General features: G+C 41.6%; 1 protein-coding gene across 2 annotated transcripts in view; it reads left to right on the top strand.

Annotated features, from left to right (window-relative positions):
* The window catches only part of ALPK1 (alpha kinase 1), a 113,495-nt gene extending 96,520 nt beyond the window's left edge, over positions 1-16,975 (top strand). For both annotated transcript variants that reach the window (XM_058549920.1, XM_058549921.1), the window contains 8 exons: positions 648-724; positions 1,605-1,700; positions 3,242-3,346; positions 4,112-6,248; positions 8,845-8,998; positions 12,516-12,678; positions 13,939-14,125; positions 15,544-16,975. In XM_058549920.1, coding sequence (XP_058405903.1) covers positions 648-724; positions 1,605-1,700; positions 3,242-3,346; positions 4,112-6,248; positions 8,845-8,998; positions 12,516-12,678; positions 13,939-14,125; positions 15,544-15,752 — 3,128 coding nt within the window. In that variant the 3' untranslated portion in view covers positions 15,753-16,975. The remainder of the gene's footprint in view (positions 1-647; positions 725-1,604; positions 1,701-3,241; positions 3,347-4,111; positions 6,249-8,844; positions 8,999-12,515; positions 12,679-13,938; positions 14,126-15,543) is intronic.
* The last annotated feature ends 5,800 nt before the right edge of the window (positions 16,976-22,775 follow it).

Consider the following 22,775-nt stretch of genomic DNA (forward strand, 5'->3'; position numbering starts at 1 on the left):
TGTTCTGGTTAAAGTTGTTAATCCCCACTTCCCTTAATTTCATCATCGAAAAGAGAGTGTTATGAACATTAATAAAACAAAATATTTTCCTGTTGAGTTTTGTTAAAGAAATTTGCAGTTGCATATGGTGATCATTAATCATAGGATTCTCGGTGTTATTTCCGGCATCTGACTCTCAGTTCAGCAGGACTCTGTGTGATATAGTGACACCTTATTCTAAACCCACCTGACACCTTACCCGTTCATTCCTCAGGGGATATTCTTGAGTTTTTCAAGCAACATTTGTAGAACCCTAATTATACTTTAAAATGCAAACTAAAGTGTTTGAAAATTTTTAACAGAGGATGGTAATTATTAATCGTTTAAATAATGGAGATAATTATTTATATATTAAAAAATATATACATACTATATAATAATTCTTACTGTTTTCCTATGAAAGGGAAAAATTGTTTATATTAAACCAACTGGAAAAACAGATTGGTGTTATTCCAGCAGATTTCTGTCTGCTGATGGCTGTCAATCTAATCTCGCCTTATATTTTCCTAACAGGAAAATGAATCTTCTCTCTGTATTAGTTTGCAAAGGTATTTTCTAACGCAAGAGCACAGATACTAGTGGTGTGTCCATCTCCCCCTTTTTTTCAGGGATGTGGTACGAAGCAGCAGAGCTAACATGGGCCTCGATCATAGGATATTTGACACTTCCTCATCCAGATAAAAAGGTGACTTTTTTGTCTACTGCTTTTTTTATCCTTTCTCATGTTTATCTTTGGATGATTATCTCCTTATGGCACAATTCAGTTTATCGTTTATCAGTCTATTGGTCCTGTGTTTATTGATTCTATGTGGGCGTAGGATGAGGAACATTTGGTAACTTCCTCCTGTGTCTTGCTCTGTCCTCACTCACTGCTAGACTCCTGGCATATTTTAGTGTCTCTAAATCCATTTGTAACTATCTATTTATATATTTATTTCTACGGATCCATTCATCTATCTATTCCATTGTATATTTAGCCTTTATCTGATTCCATAGCAAAGTTGACATGGCCAAAGTTGCTTGTATGTAAAATCATTTTCCTTGAGTTGAGTGGGCAAAGATGTCTATTAATTGTTTACATAGCATCTTTATGCAAGAAATTGAGAGGCAACATTTGCTTTGCTACCTGGTGTTTTCTTTCTCTGTAACTCTGTGGGAATCTTCTCCTTATGAACTGAAGCATCAAGTTATCACATTTCCCTGAGCTGTGTCCGCAGCGCTGCTGCTTACAATCCTGTTACTACTCGGACAGAATGGGATATGAGGACTCTTGCTTGGGCCAGTTCTTCAGGCCTAGCAGTATGCCTGGTTAGTGCTGGTGATCCAGAGAGGCCCAACTAAGAAATAGCTGTGTTTACATGAGATCATGTCCTCAGGACGTGATGCTCTTTCGAGCCCTGTGGTATCCAGTTTAAAGGTATTTCTAGTGTCATAATAATAACAATAATAGTAATAATAATAAGCAGTGGTTCATATGGAGAGCTAATTATTGCCTTTAGGCCATGAGATGAGAGCAATAACTGACCGTGAATTCCTGATTTGTTTCATCTGTCTTTTCCTTACAGGGTATCTCCACGTCACTAGGGATCCTGGCAGACATCTTTGTTTCCATGAGCAAGAAAGATTATGAAAAGTTTAAAAGCAATCCACAAATTAACTTGGTGATTATCACTTGTCAAAACCAGGGGGCTGAGGGGCATCACCTATAAAACTGCCACCATTCTCTTGGAGGTTGGGTGGCCGATCCCATTCTCTTTCCAGGGTCAGGGAGCGGTGTCTCCCCTCTTCGAGCAGCTGGAGCAATCTGTAGATGGTTCCTACACTGTCCTGTTTGGCTTTGTTACCCCAGTGCCTGGTACAGCCCCAGACATACAGAGGGTACTCAAAAAGTGACTGGGGAATGAATGAATAAATATCACCAAAGTGATAAATGCTTTGAACCCTATTTACGTCATTTCAAATTATCACGAAATTCAGTTTCCACACTTGGGCCATCTCAATGATAAAGTAAAGGGTAATAATTTTAAAACTTTAATTACCATCTGTTCAGGTCATTGCATCCGTCACTTGTCCAGGCTCTTATCCTTAATAGTAATGATTACTAACATTTGTATATGGCTTTACAATTCAAAACGTATGTGTATATCTGTATAGGGTTCACATAAAATCCTATGAGGTAAGTAGAGCAAAATTTATCATTCCCATTTTAAAAAAAAAATAAACTAAGGTCCAGAGAAATTAAGTGACCTCTACAATTTGCACAACCAGTAAGAAAGAGAACTGGGAGCAGAACCCAGGTCTCTGACCTGCCCAGAGCATTGGCACAGACATTGAACTGCTCTCTGCACTGCCCTGAAATTGAGATTTTAACGTTATCATCAATATTGCCTTTTTTATTAAATACCAAAGTGACAGCTGTAACCATACTCAATACTAATTAGTGTAGCATAAGAACACATACAACTTGCTGCTAGTAATCTGAATTTTCACAAGATGTTGCTTTTGCTGTCAGACCAAAACACGGGAAAAGGATCCTGTCCTTAGTTCAGAGACGTTGTTTCTACTGACTGTTTAAAATTGCAAACTGCCTTCCCACCCTGACCTCTTCCTCACTTTATTTTTCTCTGGAACACTTATGGCCATCTCAAATACTGTGCATTTTACATATTTTCTGTATCGACCCATCCCTTGCCCTCAGCAGACGGTAAGCTCGTTGCAGGTTCACTGTCTGCTGTCTCCTTTGGGTCTAGAATGGTGCCTGGCACATGGCGGTACTCAATACATATTTCTCGAATGAATCTTAATTGCTGTGAAATCATAAATTAAAGAGCTCTTTGCCAAGAACAATGCAGAAATCATCAGTTAATCTGGCTGCAGAGTTCCTGTGAACAAAGAGCTGCCACCATCCTCCGAGGAAACGTGTCTGAGTTCTTTTGCACCAGGGGGCGTTGTGACCTTGTGCACATATTAGACCCTTGTGGGGTGGGGGTGGTTGGTGTATGGGTGCTGGGGGAGAGAACAGCCAGTGCCCTGGGGTCTTTTGACCCACTTACTCTTCTTTGGCACTGTTCTGAAGTAGTTGTAATGAGGGGCAGGGCATCCCTCAGAGTCTTGACAGAAAAGCAAAGGAATTTCCTAGCCTGTCTTTTGCTAATGGAGAAATGATTGTTGACACTACACTTGGCCTCCTGTTTTCTCGCAGGGCCTGCTGAAGGAGTTTGACCACCACTTGCTGTCAGCCGCAGAAGCCTGCAAGCTGGCAGCCGCCTTCAGTCTCTACACACCCCTCTTCGTGCTCACTGCTGTGGTAAACAGACTTCTCCCCAGCGACGCCACAGTGGGAGGGGAAGTTCTAACCTAGAGCAGGCTCTGTGCACATCATTGCATAATTGCAAACAGACTGCATGTATGAGAAGGTTTTATCAGTCAGGGGGGGCGACGTCCTGGTGGGAGCTAAGTCAACTCAGCCTGATGTTGTCGGCTCTAGAACGATGGTTCCCAAGCACATTAGAATCACCCAAGGAGCTTTTTCAAAATACGTAAACATGGGATCTACCCTACATCCACTACATTTAAATCTCTGGGATTCGTGCCCAGAAGTCTTTCATGTTAAAATACTGCCCAGGTGATTCAAATGCACAGAGGGGTTTCGAAGCCACTACTCTATTCTGACTATTATTAAATGAATGATGTGTTTGATGTAGCAACCTTATCTGCATAGAGAAACTTATTACGTCTACATCCCATGTGTAGACTCTGTTTGCTAAAACTAACAACGACAACAAATCTATCATCTTTGATCAAAAAGTATCAGGGCTACAGTAGGCTGGTAGTTAAAGTTAATTTCTTACCCCTTCATGCCAGCCAGTCACATACATCCCAGTCCCTTCACCAAACAGACCTCACATTCTTAACTCAGTTTTCAGCTGTGTCTTTTTCTTGGAATATCTGTGGTATGTGTTTATTTTCCGATAATATTTCTAATGACTATCCTTCAGGAATGAAAAGTTTTTCCCGATTCACCTCCGATTTCCAATTCAGTGTCTGATTTTGTATTTGGTATTTTCCTCAGAATATCCGTGGCTCGTGCTTGTTGTCATACACTAGTTCTAATGACTGTCCTCCAGGAATGAAAAATTTTTATCTGTATGAAGCCAAAGAGGCCTTTGAAATTGGCCTCCTCACCAAGAGATATGGTGAGCCAGTTACTGGAAAACAGGAGCTTCATAGTTTTCTCAAAGCTGCTTTCGGTCTCACCACAGTGCACCGAAGACTCTACGGGGAGACAGAGACGGTCCATGCAGCTCGTCAGCTCTGTAGTGAAGCTATGGGCAAGCTCTACACTTTCAGTACTTCCTCTGGAAGTCAGGAGAGAGAAGCTCTCTCTCAGGAAATCATGTCTGTTATCACCCAGGTGAAGGATCATTTACAAGTTCAAAGCTTCTCAAATTTAGATGACAGGTCTTATGTTCCAGAGGGTTTCAAGTGTGGCCTGGATAAACCCCTCTTGCATGGGCAAGTGGATTTCCAAAAAATCCTTGAAACCTATACACAGCATCATACTTCAGTGTGTGAAGTATACGAAAGCACTTGTGGAAACAACAAAAATAAACAGGAAGATACAAAAGTAGGCATCTGTATCACTGCTCTAAAAACAGAAACAAAAAACATAGATACTGTGAGTACTACTGAAGACAAACCACGTTTTCAAAAAGGCATTGGAACATCTTCCTCCCAAATGGCTAAGAATGGTCAGGAGAAAATCAGGAGGGTAGGAAGGAGAAACTGGACACATTCTGCTGCTTTTCGAGTCTCCTTGGACCAAGATGCTGAGACTGAGGCTGAGTCACTAGAGCACAGCGATGGTGGGGGAGCTGTTTTGAACAAGTCTCTGAGTGACAGCCAGAGTTCCAGTTCTTGGAGCAAGTTATCAGGGTTTAGTTCTTCTGCAAGCTGGGTGGAAGTGAATTATCATGCTGATGATAGGTCAGCCAGAAAAGAACCTAGCAAAGAAGAACATCTTGTGGACACTCAGTGTTCCACTGCCCTGTCTGAACAGCTGGAGATCATTGGGGAAAGCAGAGATGTGCACTCCTTGTCTTCAGAGATGCATGGTCTCTCTCTCCAGGTGTCCAAGGATGACAATTTAGAGTCTTCTCAAAGTCAACTCCACAAACACGTGCCCTTGACATCCTTCCCTCCTCATAGCACAACAGGCACTTTCTTGGCCTCTGGTGCAGGGCTGTTAGAAGGAGCTCCAGAAGGTATGCAGGAAGTCAGAAATATGGGATCCAGAAATACTTCTGCTCATTCCAGACCCTCATCTGGTTCTGCTTCTTGGTCTTCTTCTGATTCTGGTTGGCCCAAGAGTATGGCCACATATCCTTCGATCCAAGAAGAAGAAACCTTTGAAATAATTGACGAGTTTCCAGAAATTAACTGTGATGCCAAACACAGGCATGGAGAAGAGAAAGGAGAAAAAATCAAAAGAGGCACAGGCCCTACATTTAAAGATAGCCCCTCCTGGGTTGACCCAGAAGGAGAAACAGCAGAGACAGCAGAGGTTGTACCCTTAGACTCTCACATGGTCATGGATGATTCTCTGGGCAAAAGTTCCCTGATGGCGTGCAGCTCTTTCACTCCTCACTGGCCTATTCAACATCCTGACTCAGGAAAAAGCGGTGGCTCAGTCAGAGAGCAGGGCATCGACCCTGATGCCTCCACGGTGGATGAGGAGGGTCAACTGCTCGACAGCACAGATGTCCACCCCACAAGTAGACATGGCTCTCACAGACTAGGTGCTCTGAGGCAGCAGCATAGTCAGGGGGCTGAGACCCCCAATCCCTCCGTAAGCAGCAACATTCCCTTCCCTGTGTTCAGCGAGGACTGCGCTACCACAGAGGAAGGAAAGGAACCTGGAAACATGCTCAACTGCAGCCAGAACTCCAGCTCGTCCTCGGTGTGGTGGTTGAAATCACCTGTATTTTCCAGTGGTTCTTCTGAGGGCGAAAGCCCATGGTCCTTTCTGAATTCCAGTGGAAGCTCTTTTGTTTCATTGCCAGGAATGACAAGGCAAGAGATTCTTGAGGCTCGTACCCTGCAGCCTGAAGACTTTGAAAAACTCTTGGCAGGGGTGAGGCATGACTGGCTGTTGCAGAGACTGGAGAATACAGGAGTTTTTAAGCCCAGTCAACTCCACCGAGCACACAGTAAGTGCAATGTTTTTAGTAGGTACAGCTCGGGAAGCATCTATGTATGTTTGGGGCCCTTTGAAGAGCCTGTAATGTAGATCGCTTAAAGCTCATGAGAGACGTAGGCCCCTGTTATGCTTTGTGAGTGCAAGGGAGGAAGACAATTCCTCTACCCTCTAGGTCCTTCTGGCTGGTCTAAGAGTTAAATTGACATGAGACAGAGTAACAGGAGAAAATCAAATAAAGTTTAATGACATATATACATGGGAGAAACCCAGGAAATCTGAGTAACTCACCAAAATGGTGGAAACCACTAGCTCAAATACCATCTTCAGCTAAAGACAAAGGAGGATGTTGGGGGTAGTGGCTTGGGACTTCAAAGGGGAGGAAGGCAATTCACATGGAGAGGGAAAAGCAGGTGTTTGCTGGACCATCTATAGACAATGAGACTCAAGAGAGAACTTTGATAAAAACGGGCTTGCTAGTGCCCTCCTGTCTACCACACCTAGTTTATATTATACTTTAGTTATCTTATAGTATTAGCTTCTTCCTGGGACAGATCTTCTATCTTAAATTCTTTTAGGCAGTTAGGAGGAAGGTCAAAGTTCTTTCAGAGTCTTTTGTTCTTAAAAATAATCAAGCCAAAGAGACACATTTTGGGGTGGCCAATTCTGATCCCCCACAGGAGTATACAGAGAAATGTGGAGGGCCCCCCCGCTCTCTGTGAGATGAACTCTAATGGTTGCAAAGAGTAGAGGCTCACAGAGGCCACCTCATATATTCGGGGTTCGCTATAAAGACACACAAGGCAGTAAGAGAGAAAGAATCTTGGAGGACTCAGGAATAGTCATCAATCAGGGTTTAAAGCAGCTCTGGATGAGATATCCACTCAGCGTCCATCTTCTCCATTGATTCTCATTACCAACCAGCTGATTTCTCTATATTTTTCCCCATTCAAATTCTAGGGGCACAGAGTTTGACCTAGTTAAACATCATCCTTCTAGTGTGCAGAGATTTTTCACACCTGTCCACCTAAGAGGTTTCTTGCCGGCTAATGGATTGATCAGGTGTCCCCTCCTGTTGCAATCAGCAACGACTTCTTGCTTAAGGAACACCCCAAGGTCACGTCCCACAGCAGGGAGCCTGGGTTGGGGCTGCCCAGCAGTCACTGTGTCTAATACAGCTTAGAAGCAGTGGAGAAGCTGGGAAAAAGAAGACAAGGCTCTTCTCCTATCTCAGAGGATCACATTGTAATGCCCTCTGAGATATTGAAAAATTATTTGAATGAGAAACAACTATAGCAAAGTGCATTTCAGAAGAAACAAACTATGTGGATTGCTGAGCACTGGATACTCAAGTAGTAGTTCTCAACCTTGGCTCCACATGGGAATCCCCTTTTTAAACTGCCAAAGCCTCACTCCAGAGATTCTAAACTGGTGGGTCTGGGGAATGGATCCAGGCATCAGTGTTTCTTAAGAGAACTCAGTGAGTTTGTATAAAGCCAATGCTGAGAACTTCTGCTTCAAAGTATTCCAACGTTTTGCCTGCCACCTTGAAGTCAGACTGAAATACAGATCAGCTTGTTACCAAAAGAAGCCAAATTTTCTACCAGTAGGGTTTCCCTATTTACTGTGAGATTCTTCAAGCTCAGAATCACAGTTCTTAGCATTAGGCAACTGCTTTATTGCTATGTCTGTGTGCCAATTTATGGGTGAAAAACCATGTTGGAGGAAGCAAGGCCTGCAGTTTAAGAAACAGAATGAGCTATACGTTTCCCCCCATCTTCTTCCCTCAACTCACTCCCCTTCCTGTGTGTGCGCAAGCAGCTCACCTTCCATTTCCATCTCCAGCTTCTCTGATTGGGTCGCCCAGCCCTGGTCACATCTCCCCCAGCCCCAGTCACCTCCCTCCTTCAGCCCATCCCCCCCTTATCTTACTCTAAGTATTTTCTCTCCTGAGTCTCCCCTTCATTCATCTGTTATCACATCCCAGACACAGAAGGTCTTTGTTCACTTCATTTTCACTTGGATCCCAAACTGTTGCATTTCCTCCTCAGGGTTCATCTTGGTCTTTCCCCTCAAAGAGATGCCTTCCTGCTGGCACTGTCTTCCTTTCTCTGAGGTGGAGACAGGCTTTACTTTTCCCTCTGATCTTTTCCTTTATCAGTTGAGTTTGAATGTTTGTACAGTAGCTATAGTTTCTCAAGTAATTCCTGAACTTTCCCAACTTAAACAAAACAAGTGAGAGAAAATTAGAGTGCACTTCAATATGTAATCAGGGTCCCTGGAGTCGTCAGGAAGCTCTGACGTCAAATTGTGTAATTGATTTCTATCTGTGTGACCTGGCACAGGCAGGGGCCTCTATCCTCTGGGGCCCGCAGACAATTAGAAGAGATGCAAACATATATCACTGTTCCAAGATGGACTCTGGGTTTTGCTGTTTTAAAAACTCTTCATTTTCCACTACTTTCATACAGAAACTCTGGCCTTACCTTAATCCCTTGCCATCACAACAAGAGATTTTGTGAATCTTCATTATGTTTGCAAAGATTTGTTCATGAATTGTAACATCCTTTTGAAAATAAGATGCATTTTCATCTTATCTTTTTTTCCAGATGCTCTTTTGTTAAAATATTCTAAGAAATCTGAATTGTGGACAGCCCAGGAAACTGCTGTGTATTTGGGAGACTACCTAAATGTGAAGAAGAAAGGCAGACAGAGAAATGCTTTCTGGGTTCAGTATCTTCATCAAGAAGAAACACTGGGGAGGTATTGTTTTAAAAACACTGATAACATTAACATCAAATGGGCTGATTTTGCCGTTCTATGATTAATCGTTTGTGAGATTTTGAAAGGGCAGAAAAAGTTGGCCAAAATGTATGTTTTCCGATTTCTACTCCTTCCTTCTCGTTAATTAATTAATAACAAGTTACACATATTGACCAACATTGTGTCAGGCATTTTGCATAGATACACATGATCTCAAACCCATTAGGGAAACATTCTTATCCCCATTCTGAAGATGAGAAAAATGGTGTTTCTGGCAATATGGCAGGAAAGAGCCTTAAACACTCTCACTAAAAACGCTGGCAAAAAGTCTAGTTAAACTCTGAAAGCCACTCTTTTAGGTAAATGAATGAGCCTGCAAAAAAGGCGGAAAATCCTCTGCGGCCAGGGACGAAGCTTATCCAGGGATATCAGTGAATACCGAGCCCCTGAGACATCCTCCTTGGGAGTCTTGGGCAGGGGTAGATGAGGAGCAGCTAGGGACAAAAGTCACACAGGGAAGAGATGAGTTCAGAAATGACCCATATAAAGCAGGGATTCAGGAATGGCTACATCCTCATGGAAAAGCTTATCTTAAAAGGTCCCACTCCCCTGAAGCAAAGGCCTGGAAAGTTTTTTGTTTGGCCTTAGTTCTCAATGACAGCTTAAAGCAAAAACTCACCTGAAAAATTAGTGGCCACAGGTGGTCCTCATTGGGTTTGAGGCCTAATTTTATACTATTTGTGCATTTAAGAAGACCTATAAGCCAAGAACTTTAAGTAAACTCTGTTCTTTACCCAAATCCAAATAATGTAAGAAATAAATAGGAAGAGAGGGAAAAAAAGAGAGAGAGAGAGAAATTGGGTGAATCTTAAGCAGCAGAACTGCATTTTTTGAAAAGGTTGTTGATAATGATAATAGTAGTAAACATGTAAATGAACTTACTATGTGCCAAGCCCTGTTTTAAGTGATTCATATACTAATTTAATTAATCCTCACAAAAGACCATGAGGTAGATATTATTACTATCCCCATTTTATGGATGAGGGAACTGAGGCACAGAAATGTGAAGAAACTTGCCCCAACTCACACATCAAAGTGGTGGAGCCAGGTGTTATGGGTGGAATGAATTTCTTAACATCTCTGTGCCCCCCCAAAATTCATATGTTGAAGTCCTAACCCCAGTACCTCAGACTGTGATCTTATTTGGAAATAGAGTCATTGCAGATATAATTAGTTAAGTTGAGATGAGGTCATATTAGAGTAGGGTGGGCCCCTAATCCACTGTGAGTGGTGTCCTCATAAAAAGGAGAAATTTGGAGATAGACACATACACGGGGAGAATGCACGTGAAAACTGTAGTTATGCTGCCACAGGCAGGAACTACAAGAAGCTAGGAGAGGGGCCAGAACACCTTCCCTGGCACCTGCAGAGGGAGCGTGGCCCTGCTGACAGCTGGATCTGGGACTTCCAAGCTCCAGCACTGTGAGAGGATCAATTTCTGTTGTTTAAGCCCCCCAAGTTGTGGCACTTTGTCACAGCAGCCCTAAGAAACTAATACACCAGGATACGTCACGGGAGGGTCTGAGATGGGAAATAAAAGAGAGAACGAGAGACGTGGAAGATGGAATGAGAGGGTCCAATACACATCTGATCAGGAAAGGTGGCAGAGAAAAGAGAAAAGAATTCCTATTTGAATAGATAATTTCTGATAATTTTCCAGAATTGCCAATATACATTAATCTTCAAACACAGGAATCACAATAAATCCCAAGTAGGATAGAAAGGGAAGGAGGGAAGAAACCAGAAGGGAGGAAGGAAGGAAGGCAAGCCATCAGAAATTCACTTCCAGGTACATGGTAGTCAAACTTCAGAACACCAAGGACAAAGAAACAATCTTAAAAGCAGTCAAAGTAAAAAGAGTTTACTGCTAACAAATGTTTACTGAAGAAGAATGATCTCAGCAAAATGGTATAAGATGCCAGAAGGAATGGGCCTCTGTTTGCAGACTGATGACCCTCCAGCAGAATATTCAGGAAATGCTCCAGGAGCAGCACCCACAGGGTTTGCTCCAAGTTCTGAGCTGGTTCAAAGCCTCTGCGGGCCCCGGGATGTCTCCACAGCAGAAAAGCTTGAAGCCCTGGCAGAATACCACTATTATGACAAAGCTCCTCTGCAGGAGCGTTGAGGCCTGCGGGCTCCTCCTCTGCAGCCTCAGGTTCCCTTTCTGACCCCGGGAGTGTGAATGGCCAAAAGTGCAGCGAACTTGGATTCCTTTATCATATTGGACTCAGAAATTTCGGGAGACAGTTTTCTCTGTTGAGGTCTATGATTCTGACAATTCCCTTTGATTTTTGAAGATCACTCTGGACACGTGAATTACTCACAGAGTCACACCAGCTTATAGCAAATATAAACTACAGTAAAGTGTAGTACTTACTGTTTTGCTCATTTCAACACTTAATCGTTTAGTGCCTCGTATCTTCTGTCCCCAACTACGCCTCAGCCCTTGAAATATACAAATCACGTCTCATACTTTCTTCCAAACACTCAGGACTAGCACAGTGTTGTGCACGTAATAGGTGATGACGGAAAACAAGTATATGGAGAGACGAAGTAATCATGAAAGGAAGGGAAAGAGGCAGGCTTCTGATTGGTTAACTGACCTGTAGAAGGCCACACTGCAGGTAGTGAAAGATACCGCGCCAGAGACCCTGCACTTTCCAGTACCCACGCTGGCTGCCTTGGCTTACCAAAGACGTCTGGCGAACTGCTACATTAAGTGGACACTTTCTCTTTATAATCGATATCATCCCAGGTCAGTGTATTAGTTAGAGTTCTCCAGAAAAACAGAACCAATAGCATGTATATACATATAGACAGAGATTTATTATAAGGAATTGACTCACACGATTATGGAGGCTGACAGGTCTCAAGATCTGCAGTTGGCAAGCTGGAGATCCAAGAGAGCTGATGAGGTAGCTCTAGTCCCAAGGTCAGCAGCTTCAAGACTCAGGAAGATCCGATATTTTAGTTCAAGTCCAAAGGCAGGAGAAGACCAATGTCCTAGCTCAAACGCAGTGAGGTAAGTCTTACTTGGAAGAAGGTCAGCCTTTTTGTTATATTTGGTCCTTCACCTGATTGGATGAGGCCCATTCACATTAGGGAGGGCAACGTGCTTTACTCAGTTTATTAATTTAAATGTTAAATTCATCCAAAAACACCTCACAGAAACACCCAGAATAATATTTGACCAGATATCTGGGCACCCTGTGGCCAAATCAAGAGGACACATTAAATTAACCAACAGTCAGCTAGATGCATTGCGTTCCACTGTTCAGGGGGCTCTTACAAAATTATTTGAGTCATGAGATAAGTCAAGATAATTGATATTGACTGGGTAAGGCAGAAAAAGAGTAACATCTTTCAAGCATTTTTGCATATCTCTTTTGATCTCCTCTCTCTTGCTCTATAGCAAGGTCACTTTTGCATTTCTCTGTGTGGTTTTCTCCATTCACAGATATGTTGGGAAAGAATATAAGGAGCCGAAGGAACTCTGGCACCACTTCATCGATGTGGAGAGGCAGATGACTGCCCAGCACTACGTGACAGCATTTAACAAAAGGCTCTATGAACAAAAGATTCCGACACAGATATTCTACATCCCATCCACATTATTACTGGTGAGATTAAAGAAAGCAACAGTTTGGTTAAACAGGACTATAAATATATATTAGGTTAGATTTCTATTGCCAACCTACCATCCATCCACCTCCACCGTCATTCTGGTAAAATCCAATAAACTCAGTTACCAGCCTCCCTCATCTACTTCATCTGCTCCATCTACTTAGACAGATAGGTAAGAAATATGACCTCTGTACCCTGAACGAGTCATTTGGATCTTCCAAGTCACACTTGAATATCTGTCGATCCTGGTGTCTGGTCTCACATGGTCAAGTTAGCATTTTTAGTATACTTTTCCTTTGTATTGTCTCTGTACTTTCAGAAAGGCCCCTAAGATCATATCTAATGCGAATTATCCCCTCAATATGATGCATAAATCCCCTATTTTATATCTGCTGACCCCTACTCCTCACAACCAAGGGATTACTAAGCCATAGCTTAAACACCTTCAGTAAGAAAAAATTATTATTACCTTTTTACTTTCAAATAATTCTAATTGTTAGGAAGTTCTTAAATTTGATCCCAATCTGTCTTCCTCTAATTTCTACCTGTGGATTACAGCTCTGCTTCTGGGACCGCTAAGACCGGTCTCTCTTCACTAAGATATCCCCTTAAATATGAAAAGGCAGCCATCCCCACTGACTCTTCTCTTCTTTGGATTAAGACTACGCTGCTTCCCCAAAGATGTTTGATCCTTAGCTCATTCACACCTAAAGAATTTTTTTACTTTGGCCAGAGACATTTTTAGACCTATATTTTATTACTTAGAATGATAATCGCTAGCATCCATTTTGTACTTTCTTATGTCAAGCACTATGCTGAGCATTTAACAAACATTAACTCTAACTTTTGAAACAACTGTGCAGGCAGAGCACGGAGCACAGAAATACTTGAGCTGATCTCCCAACCTCGAGTCCCGTGCATGGTCTAGCTACCCGCCCTGGCAAGCCAGCCCCTAGGATAGGTCACTTCATGGCCTCATTTTTATGTGTGCGTTTTAATAAAAGAATAATAATTTTAGATTCTGTTATATGCCACATACCATGTTAAGCAGTCTACATGCATTTTGTCATGTGATCCTTTTAACAATTTTAAAAGATAGCTATTATTATACTCACTTTACAAATAAGGAAACCAAAATCTAGAGAAGTAACAAAGCTCCTACGTAGCAAAGCCTAAGTTCAGAGTGAGATCTGCTTGACCCCAAAGCCCATAGCCTTCACCCTTATGGTATACTGCCTCCCGTTTCTGTTTTTCAGATTTTAGAGGGCAAGACAATAAAGGGGTGTGTCAGTGTGGAACCTTACATACTGGGAGAATTCGTAAAATTATCAAATAATACGAAAGTGGTGAAAACAGAATACAAAGCCACAGAATATGGCTTGGCTTACGGCCATTTTTCTTATGAGTTTTCCAACCATAGAGATGTTGTGGTCGATTTACAAGGTATGTGAAACTGGGAATTATTTTTTATTTTTAGTATTATTTATATGTAAATGTGAGGTCTTGAAACTAGCTCTGCCAATCATTCCTTAATGTTCAGTGCATAGGCGACTATTTGGAATTAAATTAGTCAATTTTACTGTATGTAGCAAATGATGCCCGAAAAAATATCTAAAGCTTCTACAAGCATCTAAGGTGTCAAATAATCAGTGAGAAGATCGGGCTCATATTCTGTTGGGCTTAATTCTAGAGTGAATCCATAACAGCTTTTTTATTTCATTCACATGAATTTGAGTGATGTAGGTTGCTTATGACGGTATGTTTCAGTGTGTCAGAATCGTTCCACACGTCCTTTTCTCCAGCCTTTTACCCTCATTACGAGTATGACATTGGGTTTCATAATTGGGATCACTATGGAACAGAAAGCTGTGTGTACTTGAATGTGACTTCTTTTAAAATCTGCATTAATATTTTTATTTTATTTCAGTTCGTCTAGTATTTTATTTTTCAGAGCTAGCCAATAATCTAGACTTAATTTAAATGATAAATGAGGTTTGTCATAATTATTTCTAGTAATGATTCTATGACCATCCTCCCAGCCCTTTCCATTCCCCTTCCGTAGCATTTATCATCACTCTCTGTCACAGTATGTATGTCACTTACCCATATTGGTTATGTATCTGTCCCCTGCACAAGAACGTTGGCTCAGTGAGTACAGAGATTTTTTACTCACTCGTTCACTGCTGTATCCCCAGCACCCAAAACAGTGTTTTGTACAGTGTGTGCGCTCAATAAATATTTGTTTAATTTTTTTTAATTTTATTTATTTATTTTTTTTTTCCCCAAAGCCCCAGTAGATAGTTGTATATCATAGCTGCACATCCTTCTAGTTGCTGTATGTGGGACGCGGCCTCAGCATGGCCGGAGAAGCGGTGCATCGGTGCGCACCCGGGATCCGAACCCGGGCCGCCAGCAGTGGAGTGCGCACGTTTAACCGCTACGCCACGGGGCCGGCCCAATATTTGTTAAATGAACAGATGAATGTAGAATTTAATGAATAAGGCACTAAAGAAACTTCTGAATCATGCAAGAAATATTCACTATTGCGATTTTAGTAATTATACTAAGTGCATTTTATTGCTCTCTAATTCCTTGAAAATTGGTGGTCTGGGTATGTCATATTTGACAAATTTAATTACCCAATATTCAATTCTCATTCTTAAACCAATAATTGGAATATGCAAGACCAAATCCCCTAACAGAAATTCATTAAATATAAACCACAGGATGACCAAGTTTTTAAAGTGTCTCTTTAAGTATATATATTTTTTTTGTTTTGGTTTTTTCTTGTTTTGTTTTTCTGAAACATTTTACTGACGTTTATAGAGGATTTAATTCTCAGACATTTATTTCTCTTTTAGGTTGGGTGACTGGTAATGGAAAAGGGCTCATCTACCTCACAGATCCCCAGATTCACTCTGTTGGTCAGCAAGATGTCACTACTAATTTTGGAAAGAGAGGAATTTTTTACTTCTTTAACAACCAGCATGTGGAATGTAATGAAATATGCCATCGTCTTTCTTTGACAAGACCTTCAATTGAGAAACCAAATAAGTCACAGACCTTCTAGGGTGGTAAAGCGACAGCCTCGGTGCTGCTCACCGATGCCGGGTTCTCCTCACCTTCCAGACACACAGATCGTGTCACCTGGTCCCTTTGGGCTTAGGCAGGGCCATGGGGCTGGTTCTGGCCAGTGGCTTGGGAGAGGAATTGAGAACCACTTTCAGGCCCATATTTAATTGCCAGTGCAGGACCCCGCAGAGTCTCTCCCTCTGCCACCGTTACCAAGACCACATCGGGGGGTAGCTGCCCATCATAAGTCCTGCAGTGAGGATAACACGGAAAAGAGCCCCATGACTCACAGTGGACATAAAGACCATGAGAAACAGACTTCTGTGGCTTAAGCCGTTGAGATTTGGGAGCTTTTTGTCACTGTCTATCAAGACTGATACTACTGATGTTTTCTTATTGATTTAGGAGTTCTTTATGTATATTAAAGAATTTTGGTCTTTGTGATATCAGTTCCAGTTTTTTTCTCTTTGCCTTTTGACACTTGACTTGGTTTGAAACTTTTTTTCATGCAGCATTTGTTTTATATAGTTCAATTCATCAATCTTTTGTTTACAGCTTCTAGGTTACATGTCATATGTAGACCCTCCCTACTCTGGGTTTCTTTATTTTTAATCCTCCCATATTCTCTTCTAGTGCATTTACATGTGTGAAAGGTATGAGGGAAGAATGGTGCATTCTAACGGCCCCCACAGTCCGCCCCTTGCATCACACAGATCTGCTTCTTCACACAGGTTTGGGGAGCAGCTGCTCCATGAGCTTGTGAAAGGAACTTACAGAAGGGAGATGGTGAGATGTTCCCTTGCTGCAGTTAGTCCGTGGGGCTGCTCTGGTGCTCACTCTCCCTCCTCCACTATTCATTCTAAATTTCCCTCACCCTTAGCTGTTATCTCCGCAAGTCTTGGTGGCTGACCTAGTGGTATGATTCAGACCTACATACATGAAGGTTCTGAATACTTGATAGTTATACTTTTCTCAATTTGGTGTTACTGCACATGTCTGCTCACAATTGCAATTGGGGCAAGCGGGAACCCCTCAGATCTCCTGCTGTGGGGAGAGAATTGACCAACACCCCCAGCTTACACTCCCCTGGATCCACCACTGTGTTCTCGATGAAGTCATGCTCCCCCAGTGTGCCCTCAGCCAGTGACCAATAAGGCAAGGATACCAGGCTCAGAAGACTTCTAACAGGTGACTGCGCACAAAGTCTCCCGAGTGGCCTGACCAAAATCCTTCTGTGTTCTGAGCCCCTTCCTGCCCAGTCCTCCTTCATTTGCCTTCTCCTTTCACGGCTGTCAAACCCGCATCCTGGCCTCCCTGCGTACTGTTCCCTCCCACTTAGCTCTTACAGTCACTTCCCCTAAAAAATATCTTCTTATGTGTCTAATCCCTTCTTGGCATCTGCTTCTTGAAAAACCCAAACTAGCACAAGTTTATTGAAGAAATGAAAAAAAATTCATCTTATTAACAAAATAAAAGGGGAAAATCATATTATAATCTCAAAAGGTGCAGAAAAATCATTTAATAAAATTGAAAATCAATTCATGGTAAAAAAAAAAAAAAAACTCTTTGCAAACTAGGCATAAAGGAAAACTTTCTAAATCTGATAAAGGGTTTTTAAAATTTTTTCTTAAAGAAGAACAATATCATAATTAATAGTGAAGCAGTTAAAGTTTTCCCTTTGAGAAAGGAAATACGACAAATTTGTTCATTATCCCACCCCTAGTCAACATTTGTGAAAAAAATGGAAAATATATATTTTGGTCTCTGACCCTGGTTCTTGGCACAGAGCTCCTAAAACTCTTGTAACTTCCTAAGTGATAAGAGCATTGAGTGTCTTTTGCTGTAATTTTTGGTCTTTGACCCCGGTTCCTGACACAGGGCTCCTAAATCCCTTGGCATTTCATGGGTGACAGGAATGTCTTTTGTTTTAATGAGGTGACTCTGGGTGGGCTCCTAGATAGCAGGATGGGAACTGGTCACCAGAAAGACCAAGCCATGATTAGACGCTTGGAACTTTCGGCCCCACCCCCATCCTCTGGGAAGGGGTGAGGGCTTGGAGATTGAGTTAATGATGATCATGCTTACGTCATGAAGTCTCCATAAAAATCCCAAAAGTACAGGGTTTCAAGCTTCTGGTTGCTGAACACATGGAGGTACTGGGAGGGTGGGTGCCTGGAGAGGGCGTGGAGGCTCTGCATCTGTGCCTCTTCCCCCATACTTTGCCCTACACAGCTTTTCCATCTGGATGTTCATCTATATCCTTCATCATATCCTCTTAAAATAAACCGGTAAATTTAAGTACAGCCATCCCTAGGTATATGCAGGGAATTTTTTCCAAGACCCCTGCAGATGCTAAAGTTTGAGGATGCTCAAGTCCCTTCTATAAAATGGCCTAGTATTTGCATATAAGCTACACACACCCTCCCATATACTTTAAATCATGTCTAGATTACTTATAATACCTAATATAACGTAAATGCTATGTATATAGCTGTTATACTGTATTGTTCAAGGAACAATGACAAGAAAAAAAGTCTGTACATGTTCGGTACAGATGCAACCATTTGGATGTTGTAGAATAAGGAACCGCAAACTATGGCCCATGGTTCAAATCTTGCAGCCATCTGATTTTGTAAATAAAGTTTTATTGGAACACAGCCACACTCATTCAGGTATGTATTGTCTTTGGCTGATTTTGTGTTACAATGGCAGAGCTGAGCAGTTGTGTCAGAGACTGTATGTCCCACAAAGTCAAAAATATTTCCTATCTGGTCCTTTACAGAAAAAGTTTGTCATCCCTTGTTGTAGAAGATGAAATCAGGAATAAAGTTCGGGATGTTTACACCAACAAAGAAATATGGATATTTCTACCCACACACCCAAAAAAGGAGGTAACAGTGGGTGAAGAAATTGGAAATTGGAGGTGATAGAGAAAGAAGTTTATGGAAAGCATACGTCAGAGCACCCTTTTCTTTGTGAAGTCAAAAAGCTAGGATATGGGGGCCGGCCCTGTGTCCTAGTGGTTAAGTGCGCGCGCTCCGCTGCTGGCGGCCGCGGTTCGGATCCCGGGCGTGCCCCAACGCACCACTTGTCAGGCCACGCTGTGGTGGCATCCCACATAAAGTGGAGGAAGATGAGCACAGATGTTAGCTCAGGGCTGGTCTTCCTCAGCCAAAAGAGGAGGATTGGCATCGATGTTAGCTCATGGCTGATCTTCCTCACAAAAAAAAAAAGAAAAAACTAGGATATCTGCTGAGTGAGATGACACTGGCAAAGTCAGGAATTTGAAAGGAGTAAAGGTTTTGAAACAGTGCATATCTCTTTATTACAAAGGGCATGAATAGAACTACTGAGAAGAATTTGCAGGAAATTACATTTTTAAAACCTCTTTAAATTGCTATTTATTTACATCAACACCCACATACCCAAGCTCTGGCTTAAGAAACTAAATGTATTACTACTGTTGAAGCGGCCAATGGATCCATCTCTGATCTCTACCTCCTCCCCTACCCAAGAGGCAATCCCTGTCCTGAAATTGTTGGCTCTCATTCCTCTTAATGTTGTTACACATTTATGTTTATTTAATATTGTTACACATTTACATTTTGTATAAAAGTAACAATAAATATCCAGTATTAGGTTTGTAAAAATACTTTTAAGCTTTGTATAAATATAAAAAAGACCAGATAAGATTTAAAAGAGCCAAACAGACTTTCCCAAAAATGCAAAATATGGTCATTGATATTTATCATTTAATAGAAAGGTTAAACAGCAGATTAGGCATAGTGCCAGAAAGGATTATTGAAATGGAAGGGAAATGTGAAGAAATTAACCAAATGCAGCACAAAGATAAAGGGATAGAAAATACAAAAGAGAGAATAAGAGATGAGGAGGAGGGAGATGGAGCCTTACTAGTGGGGGTTCTAGAAGGAGAAAAAGAGAGCGAGGGAGAGGGAATCCTCTCAGTCAAGTGAAAAAAACGAGTCAAGGAGGACGTGATAAGAGGTGTCAGAGGCTGCTGATAGGTGAGTAAGATGAGGCCTGCGAGCTCAACTGTTGAGTTTAGCAATGTGGAGTTCACTTGATGTGAGCAAATATGGTTGAGTCCTGAGGGTGAAAGCCAAATGGAAAGGCGTGTTGGTCTTCTACTGCTGCATAACTAATTACCACAAACTTAGCAGCTTAAAACAACACACGTTTATTATCTCACAGTTTCCATGGGTCAGAAGTCTGGGCACCGCTTAGCTGGTCCTCTGCTCAGTATCCCCCCAAGGCTGTGATCAAGATTTTGGCCAGACCATGTTCTCATCTGGAGGCTTGACAAGGGAAGTGTGCACTGCCAAGCTCACTGGGTTGTTGCAGAATTCATCTCCCTACAGTCGTGGGACTGAGGTCCCCACATTTGTGCAGGCTGTTGACTGGGGGCCACTCTCAGCTCCTGGGGGCCATCTGCATCTTCTTACCATGGGACGCTCTCACAGGCCCTCTCATCAGCTGAGCTTCTTAGAGACCAGCAGGAGAGCATCCCTCTCCTTTCCAGTAGGCTAAGAGGGAGTCTTGTGTATCATAACCTAATTAAGAGTCTATTCTATTCAATGGAAGGAGCTCACAACTTCCACCCACATTCAAGGGGAGGGAATTATACCGGGTGTGATTCAGTGGAGGTTACCTTAGAGTATATTCACACAAAAGGGTTTAAGAGAGAAGAGAGGAAAAGAATTGGAGGAAGAGAACATAAAACACTCTATGAGTTTTGCCACAACAGGGAACAGGGAAATGACATGGTAGATAGTGGAGGAAGTGGAATCAAGAGAAATACAGCAGTATTTTTTCTATAGATGGGAGAAATTACAGCATATTGATGGAAGAATTACAGGAGAGATTGAAGAAATGATGATATAGGGACACAGAATGGAGAATTGTTGATGCAATGCCCTTGAGTAGGTGACAGGGATGGAATCTAGTACACAAATGAAAGCAATGGCTTTAGACCAAAGCATGGAGAGTTTATCCATGGTTAACAGGTAAAGGGCAGAGTCCTGGGTACAATGCACATGGGCATGAATAGCTATGTAGGTAGTAATGAGTGGAAATTCTCTGTTGAGTCCTTCAGTCTAGCTCTTCTAGAATTCACTTCTTTGTCTGTCCCTACAACCAGAACCTTAATTGAGGTCCACATGATCTCTGACTCTGGTGTTGCCCCACATCCTCCTCTGAGACACTGGTGATCTCTCTTAAAACAAATTTTATCATCTCATTAACTTGCTTTAAATCCTACCATGAAACACTAACAAGCAAATAAGAAGGAAAAAATAGACAAAGGACGTGAACAATGATTCACAAAAAAGAAATACTATTTTCACTCATCAAATTGCAAATATGATAAAAAGTAATACTTAATTCTGGAAAGTTTGGAAGAAACTCTCTAATAACTGATGATAGGAATGCAAATTATGACAGCCTTTATGGAAAAGAATTTGGCAATATATAATCTCCATTCTTGGACCCAGTAATTTTACTTCTACAAATCTCTAACCAGGAAATAATCAGAAATATGAAGAAATGTTTATATATACAAGTATGTCTATCATAATTTTACTTATGATAGTAAAAAATGAAATAATTTAAATTTTCAAGAGCATGGAAATAGTTTTATATAATTTATCCATATGGCTAAATATTATTTATCCATTGAAATTGTATATTTTCAAAAATATTTAATTATATATAAACTTTCAAGTAAAAAAAAAGCAATTTATAAAATAGCATGTATAGTATTGATCCCAATTTCGGTATATATGTATATGTAAATAGAAAAAAAAATAGTATACACTATATTGGAATGTTCATTGTGTTTTTCCTTGACTAGTGAATTTGTGGTAGTGGATTTTATTTTCTTCATCATCAATATTCCAAATTTTCTGCAATAAGCATGTATTACTTATATAAAATATAGTATTTAATAAGTTTCCAATAGAAAGTGCACATTATTAGACAAGCCTATAGGGCTTTCTCCTTTAGCCCATCACTACTCCCAGTCTTGTAATATACTCTCCAGAAACACTGAATTGCTCATGGTGTCAGTGTGTAGACCACCCTGCCCCTCCCCCTCCCACCTGCAAGATGCTTTGTCACTTGGTGAGTGTTCTCATGCTTTTCTTAAACCTACAGGGACCATACCCCCTATATCTTCTCATCCTTGAAGACACCTCAACCAACACCTCCTTCAAAAGATCCTCCCTGATATCCTTTATTCCCATTCCCTCCCCCTCCACAACCTAGGTAAGTCCTTTGATTTCCCAACATAACTGTAACTATCACTACACAGTTATCACAGAAGCTAATATACACTTGTGTCATATTATCTACACTTTAGTTGAATTATAATTGTCTGTTGTATTATTTATCTATTGCTGCATTACAAATTACCACAAATCTTAGAGGCTTAGAACAACATTTATTTATTATCTTGCAGTTTCTGCAGATCAGAAGTTGGGGGGTGGCTTTAGCTGGGTAGTGCCAACTCAGAGTCTCTCTTGAGGTTGGGGTCAAGATGTCAGTGGGGCTGCACTCATCTGAAGGCTTGACTGGGTCTGGAGGGTCTACTTCCAGGCTCTCTCATGTGACTGTTGGCAGAAGGCCACTCCTCCTCCTTGCTGGTGGTTGGTCAGAGACCTCAGTTCCTCACCGCATGGGCTTGTCCATACAAAAACATGCCAGCTGGCTTCAACCAGAGGGAAAAATCCAAGGGAGAGAGAAGCAGAAGTCACCATGTCTTTTATAACCTAGCCTCAGAAGGGACACACCATCACTCCTTCTGTATTATCTTAGTCACACAGACCAGCCTGGTACAACGTAAGAGGAGACGAAAAGGGCATGAAACCAGGAGGCTGGGATCACTGGAGGCTGTCTTGGTGGTGACTCTATCTCTTCAGCCTAAACTGAGCCTTGTGCCTCTTTGTACCCCCAGCACTTGCTTATTATGGTGTCTGCTTAATGGCTGGTGCTTATTTCATTTTTG

Source organism: Diceros bicornis, chromosome 11 (genome assembly GCF_020826845.1).
Source record: "Diceros bicornis minor isolate mBicDic1 chromosome 11, mDicBic1.mat.cur, whole genome shotgun sequence".
Classification (NCBI taxonomy): domain Eukaryota; kingdom Metazoa; phylum Chordata; class Mammalia; order Perissodactyla; family Rhinocerotidae; genus Diceros; species Diceros bicornis.